The sequence below is a fragment of the Giraffa tippelskirchi genome, chromosome 10, assembly GCF_054371585.1.
Source record: "Giraffa tippelskirchi isolate mGirTip1 chromosome 10, T2T-mGirTip1v1.2.pri, whole genome shotgun sequence".
In the NCBI taxonomy this organism is placed as follows: domain Eukaryota; kingdom Metazoa; phylum Chordata; class Mammalia; order Artiodactyla; family Giraffidae; genus Giraffa; species Giraffa tippelskirchi.
In genome coordinates, this window is record NC_137284.1 from 122394321 (window position 1) to 122411194 (window position 16874).

Below are 16874 nucleotides of genomic sequence, written 5' to 3' on the forward strand. Positions count from 1 at the left end.
GAACCTCAAGTTACCTGGGGAGTTCTGAGGTGAGGAGCAGGGTGAACAGCGGGGAGAGAAGCTGTACCCAGGGTGGAAGGCAGCCTGCAGGGGGACATAGGACATAATCTCTTCTTCAAAGAGACTGCAAAGTAAAAAAAAAAAAAAAAAAAAAATTAAGTTAGTTCTCTGTTCATGAGAGAATGTTCATGAATTGGTGTAAGAGCAGTTATGATTCTCACGAGACAACACAAGCACTTAGATTCACTTAGATGGGCACATCCTCATGTGCAAACTCTCCCTGTTATTTTAAACCTTAATTAGTCCTACAACAAGGTCTCCATCAAGGACCACATGCAGCTTATGATACCCTAGTCGTACATGTAAAGAAGGAGATGAACAGTAGGTGTAAGAGCGGGTGCCCTACTTCAGTCGCAGCCACTAGAATCCTCTAGAATAAACAATGGGTGTTTTAGTCCAGGCTGTCGTGGAGAACCACCCAGAGCAGTTTCTCCAGTTGCTTTTCCAGAATTGTTTCAGCCTCAGCCCCTTACCTCAGCAAAATGACTAGATCTGCATCACAGGACAACTTTTCAAGCCCATGATTACCCTCAGTCCGAATGTAATGGATTTTCTCCCTAGGATAAATGTGGGAAAGAAAATAAGAATTACGCACTGACATAAAAGCTAAGGAATGAATCCCTTTCCAAACCCCTTTTCACCTGCAGTAGGGCTGAACAGTGATGTTCTAATGTCCAGAGTATTTTGAGGTGGGTTAGGTTCGTATTATAGGTTCCCAGGATGCTCGTCTAGGAACTGTTTTTCTCAGACTCACATGGGGAGAGAAGCTGAGGAGCACAACACTGGCAGGTCCTTAGAGAGCCACACAGCTGGGAGTGGAGCTGGGAAGGGCCGCTGTGGGCTCATGTGTTTTAGAAGCCATGGGAGGAAAGAGTGAGGGGACGTCTCTTGAGAAACCTTATACCTGATGGAAAATGAATTAAGTCCATATTGAGTCCAGAGAGGGTCCAGCCCCAGAATACAGGAGAATCTCCCATGTCAATCCAAGCACAGGCATCAATTTGTCTCTGTTTAATTGCAACACATGCATTCTGACTTTTTTTACAACCTTCAACTCCAATCTGGCAAAGTTATTCCAATAAGTCTATAGATAAATAGGATTTTTCCTTTTGATCAAATAAACTTTGTAATGTGTTTTTCTAACATTCAAATATTCAAAAATTTCAAACACTATGGCCAATAATCATCCCTTGTAATCACGCTTCAAAGAAGTTAGATGTTTTTTCTCTTTCTTGAAGAGATACAGCAGAAATCTGGGAAGACTTAAGGCTTGATATTTTATTAATTTCACTTTGTTTAAATTTTTGAGATGCTTTTAGAGTCACATGTACTTGTAAGAAATTAATAAAGAGTGATCTGGAATACCTTTTAATCAGTTTCCTCTAATGGATGATTTAAAAAGATTAATAAAAATACTGCAGATATAACTTTTTTCTCTCTCTGATTATATTAATGTGAATCCAAATCTTCATCATAACTTGCTTGCTTTCAGGTAAAAATATAATGAAATTGACCTTTTGGTGTGGGTGTTTTTTAAGGAGACAAGAGAAACTTTTTGGCTTTGACAAAGATATGCAAAATAGATTATACAGAGAAGCGCACTGTGGTCCAACCTGTCAGTACAGGTAGAGTACCGTTGTGGCAAATGTTATTTCCAAAACCCAGGGATACTCATAGTAGCTTCTCTGATGGGGGATTTGGAAATTGGACCAGGTGAAAGCCCAGCCAGGGGTGCGAAAACCACGCCTCCTCCAGCAGCTGCTTGTCCTTCTGTGTTTCCATGTCCTTGATTTCATGTGCCTGAGTGCTGTCCTCAAATCCTGACACCGCCTAACAGCCCTCTTGTCTGGAGGACTCTTGTGGACCCTGCTTCTCTGGTTTACTAACTTCAGTCCCATGAAGGATGGTCCAATTGATGTGTTCTCCCAACGGCAATATCCCTGGGACAAGTCACTCTCTTGCCCCAAGGGACCCATATCTGGGTATGCCCCTGGTCTCCCTACCTGGGGAGAAAGGGAGAGTCTTAGGGGTCACTCTTTATTCCCAGGGTTCCTGGGGAAAAGAAGTTTGAAGAGAGTCAAGTCCACGAGGGCAGCAGGGTGCCTTCCTCAGCCAGGGGAAGTGGCACCCCCTGCAGGAGTTCTACCATTGCTCCCCACACTCAAACCACATCCACATGTCAGAAATCCAAGCAGAGTTTTTTGAGAGTTTTGGTGGCTCTTCAGGGGACATGACACCCTCTATCATGTTTGTGAAAATCTCAGGCAGACCAACTAGTCTGAGGGGCCTCCAAATGCCCCTGGGTCCAGCCCAAAGGCACTGAGGCCTAGGTGTGGGGAGATCTCTGAGGGTGAGAATGCCATCTGCCTCTCCTACATGCATCCCATCAAGAAAACTCCAGTGCAAAGCTCCTATCAGAGCTCTGGTCAGTAGAGCCACCTGCTTCTTTGACATTCTGACATTTTCATTTGTGGCCGCAAAGATCTCAAAATTCAATATCTACAATGAAATCCTTGACACCCCTCTTTCATTATCTCTGAATTCTGATCGTGTCCTCTGTGGCCCATAATACAACCTATAGCTATATATTTGGCTTAAAAATGTCACAATTGTCTATCATTTGTCTTTCTCAATAGATTGTAAGTCCCATGAGATCAACGTCTGTTTCGCTTCACTACCAGGTATGCAGCCCTAGCACCATCCCGATTCAGAATATCCACCCAATAAAAGCACTTGTTAAAGAAAGAAAGAATGAATGAGGACAGCTACCATTGCTTCTTCCCTCTTCCCATGTGGTTTCCTTATGCTTCATTTCTGTCTGCTGAACTCGGTTTTCTGAGAACTCATCCTCTACCGTCTAACCCAGCAACTGACTTTGTGAACCCAGGGCAGTGGGTCCACAACTCCCTGAGAACAGCAATGACCAAACAGGGATCATGGGCCCCTCGTGAGGACCACAGAGGAAGCAGTAAGTTCTTCCTTTGGGCAGCGTCATGGGGAGAGGAGGTTTTCCTTTTAACTCGTGGACCTTTAAAATCAAGTTAACTTACCCTCATACCATAGCTAGGGGCAGGCAAAGGCCCAGTCACAGTAAGTAGCGCCCCGTTTTTTAGATCCTTGAAGCCTGACCCCTTGAAGAGCAGGCACTTGCTCTCCTTTTGCCTTTTTGATTTCATGGAGAGTTTCTGATGTCTCTTTGAGTTTTCAGTTTTTGAGGAGCTATTTGGGTTTCCAATCTGGAGTATACAGGTCCTTCAAGGTCCATTAACTGTTTGAAATTATATGCAAAGATTCATGTTTCTATATTGGGAAGAGTCTATAAGAGCTTTCCTCAGATTCTCAGAAGCATCCTTAACCTTAAGAAGGATATTAGTTTCTACATTAATTTCCAAGCTTTTTCTAATTCCAACATTCCCTAATTTCATGTCCCCCATATCTGGAAAAGTATAATTGTACAATTCCACACTGCAACAAAACCTTCAAGGTTTCTTAGATTTTGTTGTAATGTGACAAAATCACATTGTGTTTACTATTTAAATGCTGAAACTCTTCACTTCCCTTGGGAAATATACTCCACTCTTTGTTTTTATTGCTTTTAAAATGATTTAAATGGGACTCTAGTGCTTTTGGGGAGCTCACATTTCTCCCAAAAGCAAGCAATGAATTCCTTACTTAGTGGTAGAATCAGTAAGGTAAAAAATGTCCAAGAGCTGTGATGTATCAGGAAGTTTTCATGTAGTACAATGCCTCTGAAAATCCCTTGGAAATTCTCTTAAATTATTATGTTGTGTGAGTCAGAGAGCAGCCCGTGAATTGACCAAGTATGGCCCCGCCTTCCATGGCACAGTAATAAAACTTGGGCAGAGGTGAAAATAAACAGAAGTCACACTCATTCAAGCGAAAGATCTTTAGTTCAGTCTGAAAGTGATCATTGTTTCCTATCTTCAAAGTAAAGGATCAGGCTCTGAGGGGAGAGTGGTACAAAGACAGAAGATATAGATCCTGCCCTAAGGAGCTTATGGTACTGTAGGCAGACATCAGTAGTGGTAGAATACAAGGGATAAAGGAAAAATATCTTAGAAGTACCTGCTTCTAAATGCTAGTAAAGCAAGGCAAAACAAATGCTAAAGTCTGCCAAGATCACTGAATCTTTGCATTTGATTTGAGCCTTTAAAATGGGTTGAAATGCCCTTAAGAGAAAAGCCATTCTAGGAAGGGTGGGGGTAGGAGAAAATACAGGCCCTTTGAGGGAGGTGAAAGACACCAGAAGGAAGAAAAAACTATCCCAGGATGGAGAGTTAGATTAGAGCCTGACTTAGGGGACTATGGAAATTGTGCTTAGAAATTTTGACTTTACTATATATACAACAGGAGCCATGAGAAGTTTTTGTTTTTTGGCATTATTTTCTTTGTATTGAGGGATGAAAATGGAAGCATTTGTTAATGCATTTTGAAATTCTGGAGAGAAAAGATGTAGGAGTGTCTCAACAATTGCAAAGAATTCCACTCTTATGAGAGGGTTTACATCTTGCCTTAGCATGACCTCTGATATAAGAAAGATTCTGTCAAAACCAGTCCCTTTTTGAAAAAGGAGCTCAGAGTTTCACAAGGAACCGAAGTGCTCCCCACAAAGAATTCCCCCCAAGGGCCCCATGTAAATAAGCCAGTTTTATTAGTTGATGCATTTTTCACAAGTTCTCAAACTATACCCATATTTCCACCCCCTCCCCCATGAAACTAAGGTCTTATCATAACGGGGAGGAAGGAAAAATTGCAGAAGATGTACATGAACAGCCTCTTTCACTTGTCTCTCAAAACCTCATGAAGTGGGCGCGAGTCCCTAAGTCACAAATCTGGCCTGACTGCTCAGTGGCCTGGCTAGGGCAGCCACGGCAGGATTAGGAAAAAGGCAGGGCCGATCAGTGCCCAGCGAAGGTGAAGGGCAGCAGTGCAGCCTGAAACAAGATCTCAGCTGGCCTCCTTAGTGACAATAAGGATAGAATCACATATCTACCACTGCCCCTCCACTTGCTATTATGTGGTATATTTCCTTGAGGACTAAATTCCAGAGAGGCTTCCAGTGAGACAGGCTTGGGACCTGGGTCCGTTTGTGGCCGTGTTGCAATGCTTGCCCCTGGACATATCTCTCCTTGAGCAACAGAATAGAATGTAACTGTATGGGACTAGAAATAACTGTGTGTGTGGGCAGTTGGGACAAATTCTCGACAGAAGATAGAGACCAAAAAACCCAACTGCCACTTTTGAAGAGCCTGAAGCAAAAGTAGAGGGTCGGAAACAAAAGCTAAGTAACTGAGCATGCCCTCTGCACACAAAACCAAATAAAGGGAGGTGCAAAACACCCAAGCCACCCCTCTGGACCGACCCCTGGATATACCCTCCCCTCCCCCTATATAAGAAACCAGCTCACCATTCCCCCTCCCCCCACACCCAGGGGAGTGAGCAAGCAAGGCGACCTGTTGTTCTTTTTTGCTCCCCTCTGCTGCAGCAGGTACCAATATGACCTTGCCTGAATTTGTCTGGCCTCTAGTCAATTTCTATTGATTGAGAAAGGCCAAGAACTCTGGTGGCTAACACTGAGCTGCTCTGAGGTCCTCTAGAAGAGTGCCCTTGTGGCAGCTAGCCCTAAGGATACTCCATGGGAAGCTTTATTGAAGGGCTTGGGTGACACGGGATCTAAGGAGGTAACACTGTTTACAGTAGAGTGAAAGCAGGTATCTGCTAAGAGATCCCTGCAAGGTCCAGGAGAGAAATGGTGAAGATCCAAACACAGGCCATGCAGGGAGGAGAGAAAAGAAGAGTTGGAAGAAAGTGAGGAGGTAAGTGTTTAGATGTGAAGCTGAAGAAAGAGGGAGGAGTTGAGATGGGCATTTGGGAGGATGGAGGCTCTAACTTATGTAGAGTAAAACCACAGGGAAAGTAGGTGTCAATGGATGGTGACGGATGGGAAAGAACAGTGAGTGATCCATCCCGGCAGGATTAATAAAGACTTGAATAGCAAAGAGGTTATTTTGAGGTGTTGGTGACTCATTGAGGAGGTCAAAGTAGAGGATTACAGTTGTCCACCAGACTCAAAAGACCACCAGACAGGATCTGGAGTCAGAGGGAGTCACCAGCTGAGTCCCTGCCCACGTTACCTGGTCCAGAGAAGCATCTCAGTGGAGCCCACATTGTGACCTGGTTTCAGTGAAGAAGAAACTGAGGGTAGAGGATTAAGCGACATGCCTCCATCACTGGCCCCTGTGTGCTAGAGCAAGTATTCAAACTCCAAGTGAACACAGTTAACCACCGTGCATCTCTAGCTTTTGAGATGTTGGGTAGTAAACTGAAGGAGAGACATACTCTAATACCTTGGTGAGAATGTAGGATTTAACTTTAGAGGATAATTTTTTCTTTTTATCACTTTGGGTGGTTTTCCCTTCCAAATGAAGTGATTCAGAGTTTCAGAGACACTCATTCAAAAATGACCCTAATGAACAATAAGATTTAAGTATTTAAAACACTTATGAAACGTTTTTGTTTGCTCATTTATATAGTCATCGAATATATCCAGTACACCTTTAAACAATTATATTTTTAAATAAAATAATTGATGTGGTGCTTTACATAAATAATCTTTGATGAAAGTTATTTTGCTCCTTTTCTGTGCTTCCTTCCAAATCAATGGAAATCATTTTAGCATCATGTGAATAATCGGTAAGCTGACATGATAGCTATCTCTGATTGCAATAGAACCCCTGGATCCTTCATTTTAAGTATTTAGGTTATAATTTAAATGCACGAATAAAGCACATAATAAGCATCTGCCGTCTCTCCATAGAGGTTGTTCCACCTGGAAAACCAGTGGGAGAGACCTGGAATTAGAGAGTGGTAGACAAGCCCCTACCTGAGTGTGTGGTTTCTTGCCAAGCTTGGCTGGCGCTCTTGCAGCATTTCAAAAATGTTTGGCTGGCGAAGAAATGCCACAATCTTGTCGTTATATGCTGAAACAGACAAAAGTGCAAGTTGTGGTTGAGTTTCCAGTCCAGAGATGATTTCACTAATGATTGGAAAACGGCAGCTTGATACCTGGATTAATGGAGGAGAGTCTGAAGGGCAGGGAGCATACTCATCAAAAAAATGTAAGTTCTTGGGCTTTTTTTTCTGTGACATAATAGCCTGGCTATTTTTAAATGATCAAACCCGAAGCGAACCAGATCTGAGTTAATTATCTTTAATATTGTAGGAATTTAACTCGGTGTTAACTCACCCCCCCTTGTAAACAGATGAAAGAGAATAAAATAGGTCTTTCATGAGTGGAGTTATACTCTGATCCTTCTAACTTCTCTTATAATTTTGCCAGAGTTATTATGGCAAATTCAAAGAAATCCTTTTCTGAGCACTTGCACTTATGACTTCTGCCACTGGTTGAATTTCCCAATAGGGATAATGAAACCATCCAAATCCATGCAGACTCTCTCACCATCTTGATATAACTGTTTTGGAAAGAGGTAGCTGAAGTTAGGAATGGAGCCTCTTCTAGCTTATCCTCATACACACTCGGGAATAGAGGTCTAAATTAGAAACTGCATCTAAAAGCAACCACATCTGTCACCTTATCTGAACTATGCTATTTGGGGACCCAGCTAACAAACCACTGAATAGAATAAAGAAGGAGGGGAATGAGGGTCTGGAAGAGGGGAGAGAAAAAGAAGGAAAGAGAGAAGGACATAGTGATGAGGAAGGAAAGGCAAGAGGTGCAAGAGGAAGTTGGGAACCAGGGGTAGGGGAGTAGATAATACCAGAAAGGAAACACAGAGTCCTGAATATTAAAGGAGTCACAATAAGAAAAACAAGGTGTTGACTATCCAGGGGTTCACAAGCATGATACATACCCAGTGGCAATGACTCATGTTGGTGTTGGCTTCGAATAGCAGCTACTAGGCTGTGTCCTGGCCTGGCCAGTAAAGAGGCTCCTCTGTTTCTAGAGACTTCTGAGGCCTAATTTCAAAATAAAATAGTAAGTGTTAAAAACCTCCTCCATTTTGGATGATCTTTGGATACTAATTTTTCAATATGAGTGTCAAAAAGGCCCTGATATCACCTAAATGAAAGGAGGAATGAAGCTATAATTCCAAAAGTAATGGAAAATTAGCATGTTCAAAAAAAATGTCTCAGTAGAATGGTTGGTGTTGTGGTTTGTAAGAAAGTGACTATGCCAAATGCCATGAATGTTCATCTCATTAATACATGCAATAGACCAAGAAATATTTCTCATCAGAAATATGTTAAAGGGAATATTATCAGTAAAGTAGGTCTATGATCTTCATCTCTAAGAGGCAGCACCGAACTTCATAACCAAATGTGGACTGGGCTGGCTGTCTTAAACAGTATTTATTATACTTGAAAGGCCATTCTTTGTTTAGCATTTTTTCTCCCATTCACTCTACTGGTTACTCTTTATATAGTCTTTATACTCTTTATACAGTCTCATATCCTTACAAAATTTGGCAAGATAAGCATTATTTGCCCCAGTATACAAATGGGGAACCTGAGGATCAGAGAAAATAAGTTTTCCCAAAATTTTTAACTGTAAGAGCTAGAATCAGAATACTAATTAATGCTTGACTGTCAAGAATTGTTTTTCACTTCCCCATACTACTAGCTTGCATTCAGTATTCTGGCTTGGGTTGGACATTTTGACAAAACTTCATGGGACATCGGAGAAGGCAATGGCACCCCACTACAGTACTCTTGCCTGGAAAATCCCATGGACAGAAGAGCCTGGTAGGCTGCAGTCCATGGGGTCGCGAAGAGTCGGACATGACTGAGCGACTTCACTTTCACTTTTCACTTTCATGCATTGGAGAAGGAAATGGCAACCCACTCCAGTGTTCTTGCCTGGAGAATCCCAGGGACGGGAGAGCCTGGTGGACAGCCGTCTATGGGGTCGCACAGAGTTGGACACGACTAAAACGACTTAGCAGCAGCAGCAGCAGCAGCATGGGACACAGAATTTGCTTAGCTTAAAACTGATATTTGGCAATTACGAATAAAGCTTCTATAAACCCGTTTGTGCAGGTTTCTGTGTAGACCAAGTTTTCAATTCCTTTAGGATAATATTATTCAGTGCTAAAAAGATATGAGTTATCAAGGCATAAAAACACACAGAGGAGCCTCAAATGCATATTACTAAGAGGAAGAAGCCAGTCTGAAGGGGAGGAGAGATGGAGCACAGAGGATTTTAGGACAATGAGACTACTCTATAAGATACGATGATATATGTATGACTAGACATATGTCATTACACATTCATCCAAACCCACAGAAAGTACAACACCAAGAGTTAAACCTAAAATAAACTATGGAATTTGTCTGATTATGATATGTCAATTTAGGTTTATCAGTTGTACCAAATGTACCACTCTGGTGAGGGACACTGTGATAATAGGGGAGGCTGTGCATGTGTTGGGGCAGGGAGTATTTGGGAACTCTGTACCTTACCTTCTGCTCAGTTCTACTATGAACCTAAAATTGCTCTAAAAAATAAAGTATTTGTTTTTAATCTAAAAAAAAAAAACCCTGATATTTGTAATGATTAACTTTAATTTAGCTTGATTTTAAGTTTTTATAAATTCCCTAGGTTCTAGAGCATGACAATGAGTTTCTACCATGATTCCATATATATTTTGCTCCTGAAAGGACCCTTGCAGGGTGAGCTGTTTGAATGGAGGCACCACAGATTTTCCACACTGGAGTATATTCACCAGATATATGGCGATGGGTGTAGATGACTCACTCTATGGTATGTGGCAAAGAAGTCAAAACAGGCTTTAAAATATTTAAGAATTTTGAAGATGACATTGGAAGATATTCATAAAGAGCTCAAATATCCAGACAAAAAGAAGAAAGAAAATTCTCCGAGACCAGAACTCACACACACAGAATTCAGGAGAGGTGATGAGCTCCTATGGCATAAACCCCAGAAAGGTCAGGTCCATCTAAAAGTGGCCACTTAAGACGAGGCCCTGTGTGATATTGCAAGTGACAATCTTCAAGGCAGATTATGTAGGGCTTCCTAATTACAGAAATGGTAATTTCTGGTTTTCCTTTAGGTTCTACTTTCATACTTCACACAGACAAGAATAACATCCTTTAGATGAGACGTGCTACCAGTTCACTCTCTGTATGTGGCAGTCTTTGAACTGCCTCTCTGGAATAAGGAGGGATGCGGATTCATCCTTTTCCTCTCCTGATCCTCCTTCTTGCCCTTGTCTCACTTGAGGGACAGGGGAAATAGATTTTGTGCCACTCTGGCTGACTTCTCACTTCGACGCCACCAGCACCAGCTCTCTGCAGTGGGTGTAGCCAGCTACCGAGATTTAGATGCTGGAACTTCCATAACAGCACTTTCTGGTTAAATAGTTACAATGCAAAGTGATGAAAGAAAGGTTTGTTGATGGCTGATATGCAATATTTAGTCTCATATTTCTCTATTTCCATGAATTAATAAATATGTAAAGGCTTCCTAGGACTGAAATATCTCTTTTCCTTTCAGGGGGTTGTGTCAGTCTGCTGTAATGTGTATTGAAAATATTTGTGATGCTATAAAGACAGGAATCTCAAAAACAGTTGAAGGCTATCTAAGAGATGAATTACAGAAAGAAATTGGGAAAGCAGGTAGATCTGAGAATGGAACTCAAGAAGGCTTGGCTATGCACTGAACTTTGCCTGGAGAAAAACAAGGCTTTGAAACAGGAAGAGGCTCACTTCTCTTCATGGGGGGTCATAAGGAATTCATGCTTTAGGGAAAAATGGTTCCTTCTTCTAAGGTTACCTGCTTACTGCAAAACTAAGCCAGATTGAAAGACTGCAGAACCAGAGGAAGGTCAGCTACTCTGAAGGCAGATGACTGGCTGAGGGATATGCGTCACCATGACTATGAGCAAGACGGAGGAAACAATACTGGGGAGCGGTGAGGCTTGTGGAGTCCTGAGCCATGGCAACATTGGCCGAGGATAAAGGAGGTGACTGTAGAGTGGTACTGGATGGACTCCAGATGAGAGAACTGGAGGATGATAGCGTTAAATAGAAACGTGCTTCTCCAACTAGGTGCCGGGAATTTACAGGGATGGGAACAACTTCAGGCAGAGCTAAAAAAAAAACTCTAATATTCTAAGATTTCATAGAACTTGGTATGTGCTGGGATCCTTGTGGTTCAGTTGTTCAGTTGCTAAGTGGTGTCCAACTCTTTGTGACCCCACGGACTGCAGCAGGACCTAGGCTCTCCTATCCTTTACTATCAGTATTGCAAATGTGGCCCAAAAGTGGTAATAAATGGTCCATCTTGAAGGAAGCCTGTCATCAACTGAATGACTAATTTGGATCTCACTGCAAACATGACGCTAACATTTGCTTTCCTAACTACTTAAAATACCTAAAAGAATGAATTTTCCATTTAAAACCAAGATTATATGACTCCTTGAAATTCCCAGAATTTGACACTTTTGGACACTTTTGGGGTCACTGTGTTTCTCAGGTAGGGGTGCATGTGTGTGCATGTACACAAGAGAGAGATATAGAAAGAGAGGGGGGAGGGGAGAAAGGGGGGAGGAAAGGAGGGGGAGGGAGGTGAGGGAGAGGGAGAAGGTGGGAGAGAAGGAGAAAGGAGAAAGAGGGGAGAGGAGCGAGACAGGGCCAGGGGAGGGAGGGAGAAGAGAGCCCCACGTGACTGCTTTTTAGATTTCTTTTCCTTTTGATGTTGAGATAGTTTTAATCATAATTGCAAATACACAAACTTCAAACATTTAGTTCTTCAGACAAAACAGACTAGATATGCTCAGAAAATAGTTTCCAACAACTGGAAAACAAGCTTCTCTTCTGTATTACAATTTGGAAATGTAAACTGGTGTTTTTTTAAAAAATCTGTGATTGAAAACTACAGGTTTTAGACTGAATTTGGGTTCATCATCAGCTAATGCTATCTCAAAAATGCTGGAGACCTGGTGATAAAAATAGCAAGTTCAGAGCAAAAGCCCAAGGGATGAATTTATGTTTATCTCTAGATTCCTTTTGTATTCTAAAAGTAGATCGTTAACAAAGTTTGCAGAACTATACAGAAATAAGAGCGATCTATGAGGTTTTTCAACATATTTCTAATGGCAAAAAGTGGGCAACAAACATAATGTACAAGAGAAAGGTTTGAATTAAATTACGGCAATCTATAGAATAAAGTATAGAAGAATTTTAATGGCATGGAAACTATCTACAATGTGCTATAATGGTATAGGAAGATACAGAAGCATAGAGAATACATTTCAGCTGTTTTACTTCATTGTGTACGAGGAATTTTCTCCAGATGGAGGGCTAAACCAGCCTTTTGATTTCTTTTCCATCTGTGCCTATATTTTCTACACTCATTAGTTACCATTTTTAATTCAAAAGTGTACTTTCATAGGTTATCTGAATTTTACAAACTTCCAAACAAACTTGTAATCAAGTATAGGTTACATGAAATCAAGAGGAAAATTCCCAGTTTTAAGAAGCAGTGCAAAAGTTACCCTCCCCAAAGGCCAGCTTCCTGCATCATGGCCTCTGTCATTAGAGTTGATACAATGACTTTTGTCATAAAAGCAGCTCACTGCAAAGTATGATTCACAGTGACTTCTGCTTTGAGAGTGAAAAGTCAATTTCTCTTTCCTGTCAGACTCCTGTCCTTTATTTGAGGCAATTACTATTAAGCATTTTTATATGTACCCTTCCAGAAATGTTCTATGACTAATGACTTCTCTTACTTGACCAAGATAAGATGGTGAAATAAACAAACATTATGTGGTCTGTTATCTTTCCTTATTAATGGTAATTTACATTGCAAACTGCAGTATAAACAAGCAAAGCTGACCTCCAGTGATTTCCTTATTGATAGAGACATGGGATCTTGATTTGCTCTTCTCCACTTACCCACGTCCAATTCCGTCTGGACACTAGGGAAGTGACAAAGCCTGTTTTGTTGGCACTTAAATATATTGCAGATGGATGGGATGTGCCACTGTATTAAAATGCATGTGAAAGAGTCAAATCATGAGCTATACTCCAGTAAAAATTAATTTTAAAAAAGTCAAAGAATGATCTTTTTATGCACAGAATCCTATATTCCTCATATTAACTGCTTTCAGGAAACTGCCTCAACAATTTTCAGGTGAGGTAAAGGCTAAAAAGACGTTGAGCAGTGCCTCTGCTAATAACCTATTATTATTCAACCTATTGTTGGGGTTTTGAGGGGAATTTTTACCATCTAGGATCTTGCCTTTGGAAACTGATTTTAATTCCATCCTTAAGTACAATGGATAAAAAAATCAACCCCTGAACAACACTCAAGAAATGGCTCATGAAGGTGAACAGAAAATATTGATTCCCAAAGCTGAGGTCTAAGAAACATCTAGAGTGAATTCCCTATTGCCCATGAGAGGTGACAGAAAAATCATGGATTATGGAAATACTTCATTAATATTCCTAAGTCTCATCTTTCTGGCTGCTTAGCTGTCATCTCTAATTGGCTCTCATGCTGTCTCCATCCACATCATCAACTTATCTTAAGGCACACCTGCCAGCCTCCCCACCTGGCTTTCCTGCTCATCTTACCTGGGAGCCATTCATGGGACTATGTGTATAGCCTCACAGATGCTGAGAATCATAGAGCTGAAGGGGACTTTAGTGGTCATCCCAGTTCCCTCGTCTCTGTTTACAGATGGGGAAACTGAGGCCACGGAAAGGGAAGGAAGGTGCAATGACCCAGAGCACCTCTATGGAGAGGCCAGAGATGGGACTTCAATCTGCTGACCAAAGTTTCAAGTCTCCCTCCTCCACAGCCCGACTTCCCTGAGGTTGTGCTGTTTCTTTGTCATCCCAACTTAGGACCTCATCACCTATTTGGTCTGTGGCAGTGGCCTCTCATGGCCTTTCTCACATCCTCCTGTGCCACAATCCCATCTCTTCTTGGCTGTCACTGTCTCCTTTAAAAATATGAGTTTACACTGGACTGGGAGTTGAGAAATCTGAACTGCAGTTCTGAACTCCCTGGGTGACTTGAGTTCTTGATACTTCAGTTTACTTGATTGTGAAATATGATTATTAACCAGAGTGGAATTACCACCTAGGAGTGTTTGGAGATGCTTAAGGGAGATGCTTCTCTGGTGGCTCAGCAGGTAAAGAATCCACCTGCAACACGGAAGACCTGAGTTCAGTCCCTGGGTTGGGAAGATCTCCTGGAGGAGGACATGGCAACCCACTCCAGTATTCTTGTCTGGAGAATCCCATGGACAGAGGAGCCTGGTGGGCTACAGTCCATGGGGTCACAAAGAGTCGGACACAACTGAGTGACTAAGCACAAGGGTATTTTGGTTTTTGTTTCTGTTGTCATAGTAACTGACACTCCTGAAATTTAATGAATGGGACCAGGAGAAAAGATCCTGCAATGACAAGGAATGATTCTATACTTCAGAGAACTGTCACCCCAAACTGCTAATAATCTTCCCTTTTGTGAAACAGTAAGTGAACTGATCTCTAAAAGCCCATTTTAATATATAAATCATCATATTATTCTTCTCAAATTCATTCCAAGGACTTTTATAAAAAGTCCAAACTCTTTCATGTGGCATTCAAAGCTTTCCAAATTTTGAGACAAAAACCAAGTGGAAACCTACTATTCTGGTCACACTGAACTATTTATTCCCTGTCTTTCTTCAGACCTTTCTCAACCCTATCTCGGCTTCTATCCTTCAGCTATGCTCTCTGTGGGGGCTGCCCTTTCTCTGCCTTTGTACTTGCTAGGTTTTACCAATTTCTCTAGGTCTAGGTCAAGCACCTTTTTTTAAAAGAAACATTTTCTTTTTTTTTGTTGTTTTGTTTTGTTTTTTTTTTTTTTATAAATTTATTTATTTTAGTTGGGGGCTAATTACTTTACAATATTGTAATAGTTTTTGCCATACATTGACATGAATCAGCCATGGGTTTACATGTGTTCCCCTTCCTGGACCCCCCACCCACCTCCCTCCCCATCCCATCCCTCTGGGTCTTCCCATTGCCCCGGCCCTGAGCCCTTGTCTCATGCATCGAACATGGAACTTGGCCTCCTTTGAACTTCTGTGCCATTTGTCCTAACATCTCTCTTGGCACTCAACCATATTCTAATTTCTTTTGTTACTTAACTCTGTGTATGTTTCTGGCCTGGCTTCAAAACTAGAATACACATTTCTCCAGGGCAGGGGTCATATCTCACACATTTTTGCATTTCACAGTGTTCATAGCAAATCCTGTACTTCATCAGTATTTGTGAAACAAAATCATATTAGAGGAACATCATACAAGGAACATTTCCACCACCCTCCTCTCTCTGTTTTTACACTGAGGTCTTCCTGACTCCTCACACCCTAGGCTGTGTTCTCATAGTAGGAGGAACCAGGTATTTGCTTTCATAGAGGCTGAGTCCCTGTTTTCCCTGGTGTGCTGCCTCTGGATCAGGTATTCTCTGCCTCCCAGCTTCCCCCTTGGTTTTCCCTTGTGTCACTGCAAAGCTACCAGCAGAGAGAGGTTGGGCAGAGAGATGACAGTGGGTTAAAAACCTGACGGACAGTCAATTGGAGAGTGAATGAATTAGGAAGTATACAGATGGCTGACGCCCTTTTCTCATCACGTGTTAGTCTTTCTTGGCTGATGCAGATGGCACTTTGTTGTTAACATTGATATTCAGTGTGATTGTGTTTGGGCTAGTCAATAACATTAACGAAATGTTTTGGAACAGGTAAAGTGATGCTCAAGATCTTGTTCTTTCAACGAGAAGGTTTTAAAATTTATATTTTCAGGTTAACTTCATATATATGTAATAGATTTACAAGTTTAGGGGTTTCATTGAGTAATTGACTTTTTTTTTAATTGACCGTGGTAAATATGAATCTGTCTGGCAGTAGTGAGCTTCTTTTATCATATGCTATGATGCTCTATGTTAATACTGAAATTCACCTTAATTACATTAAAGAGCTTGGACATTGAAAATAGATTAAAATGGCATATTCAAGTTGATGCAGAGTTCTGAATTTATCCATTATCATATCAAGACAATACATCTTGTGATTTCTGAAGTGTTATAAAAGGGAGAGGGACCATATGTGCTGAGCTGAGAAGTTGGGGCATGGCTTTCTGTAGCCTGTGAATGTGTCAACTGCTGAGTGCCTGGAATCTGGAGGGTCCTGACACCCACATAACCCCTGGAGAGTGTATAATACTCCCTCATGCATGGTCACATACACATTTTATGTATATGCAGTAAGAGTTAACATGCTTTCAATAGTACCCTAAAACAATGATACTTAAGATGACTCCATGAAAGAAAAATTCAATTTATCACACTGGCCTTAAACTGCGAGTGCCCCTGGTTAGAAATAGTTACATTTCTCAGTGTATACAGATGAGTGTCCTGAAAAACTAGTAAAGATTTTTTTTGTGTACTAAGCTTTCATTAAAACAAGCTCTTCCCTTGAGACTCAGGTTTGCTCTCTAGAGGGTGACAGGTGGATGGTTATCTTCTGCTCCTCTAGAGATGTCCACTGTGGCTCTCCCTGGAATGACTCTCTGTGGGACCATATATATGTTTCTTTTCTTTCTACAGCACTTTCCATTTTTTTAACCTCATAATCTAACTCTACCAGCTGCTCTATTGGAAATGGTTCTCAGAGCCTGTATCATCTGAGATCCTGGTGGTTTCTATGAAAAGAAGGTATAGATACTTGGGAAATGTCAGTCAGGACATAAAAAAGAGATTT

At 41.4% G+C, this 16874-nt stretch overlaps 1 protein-coding gene and 1 long non-coding RNA gene across 5 annotated transcripts in view; one reads left to right on the plus strand and one right to left on the minus strand.

The window, feature by feature from the left end:
* HECW1 (HECT, C2 and WW domain containing E3 ubiquitin protein ligase 1) overlaps positions 1–16874 on the minus strand; it is a 471951-nt gene that overhangs the window by 61394 nt on the left and 393683 nt on the right. For all 3 annotated transcript variants that reach the window (XM_081535334.1, XM_081535335.1, XM_081535336.1), the window contains 4 exons: positions 7953–8058; positions 6965–7061; positions 534–617; positions 15–124 (listed from right to left, as the gene is read on the minus strand). In XM_081535334.1, coding sequence (XP_081391460.1) covers positions 15–124; positions 534–617; positions 6965–7061; positions 7953–8058 — 397 coding nt within the window. The remainder of the gene's footprint in view (positions 1–14; positions 125–533; positions 618–6964; positions 7062–7952; positions 8059–16874) is intronic.
* LOC145523996 (uncharacterized) overlaps positions 1–16874 on the plus strand; it is a 63239-nt gene that overhangs the window by 14579 nt on the left and 31786 nt on the right. The window contains exon 1 of one of the 2 annotated variants that reach the window (XR_014067012.1): positions 5322–5897. The exons of the other annotated variant lie outside the window; for it this stretch is intronic. This is a non-coding gene — a long non-coding RNA (uncharacterized LOC145523996). Of the gene's footprint in view, positions 1–5321; positions 5898–16874 lie in introns of those variants that run through there. 2 annotated transcript variants of the gene reach the window in all.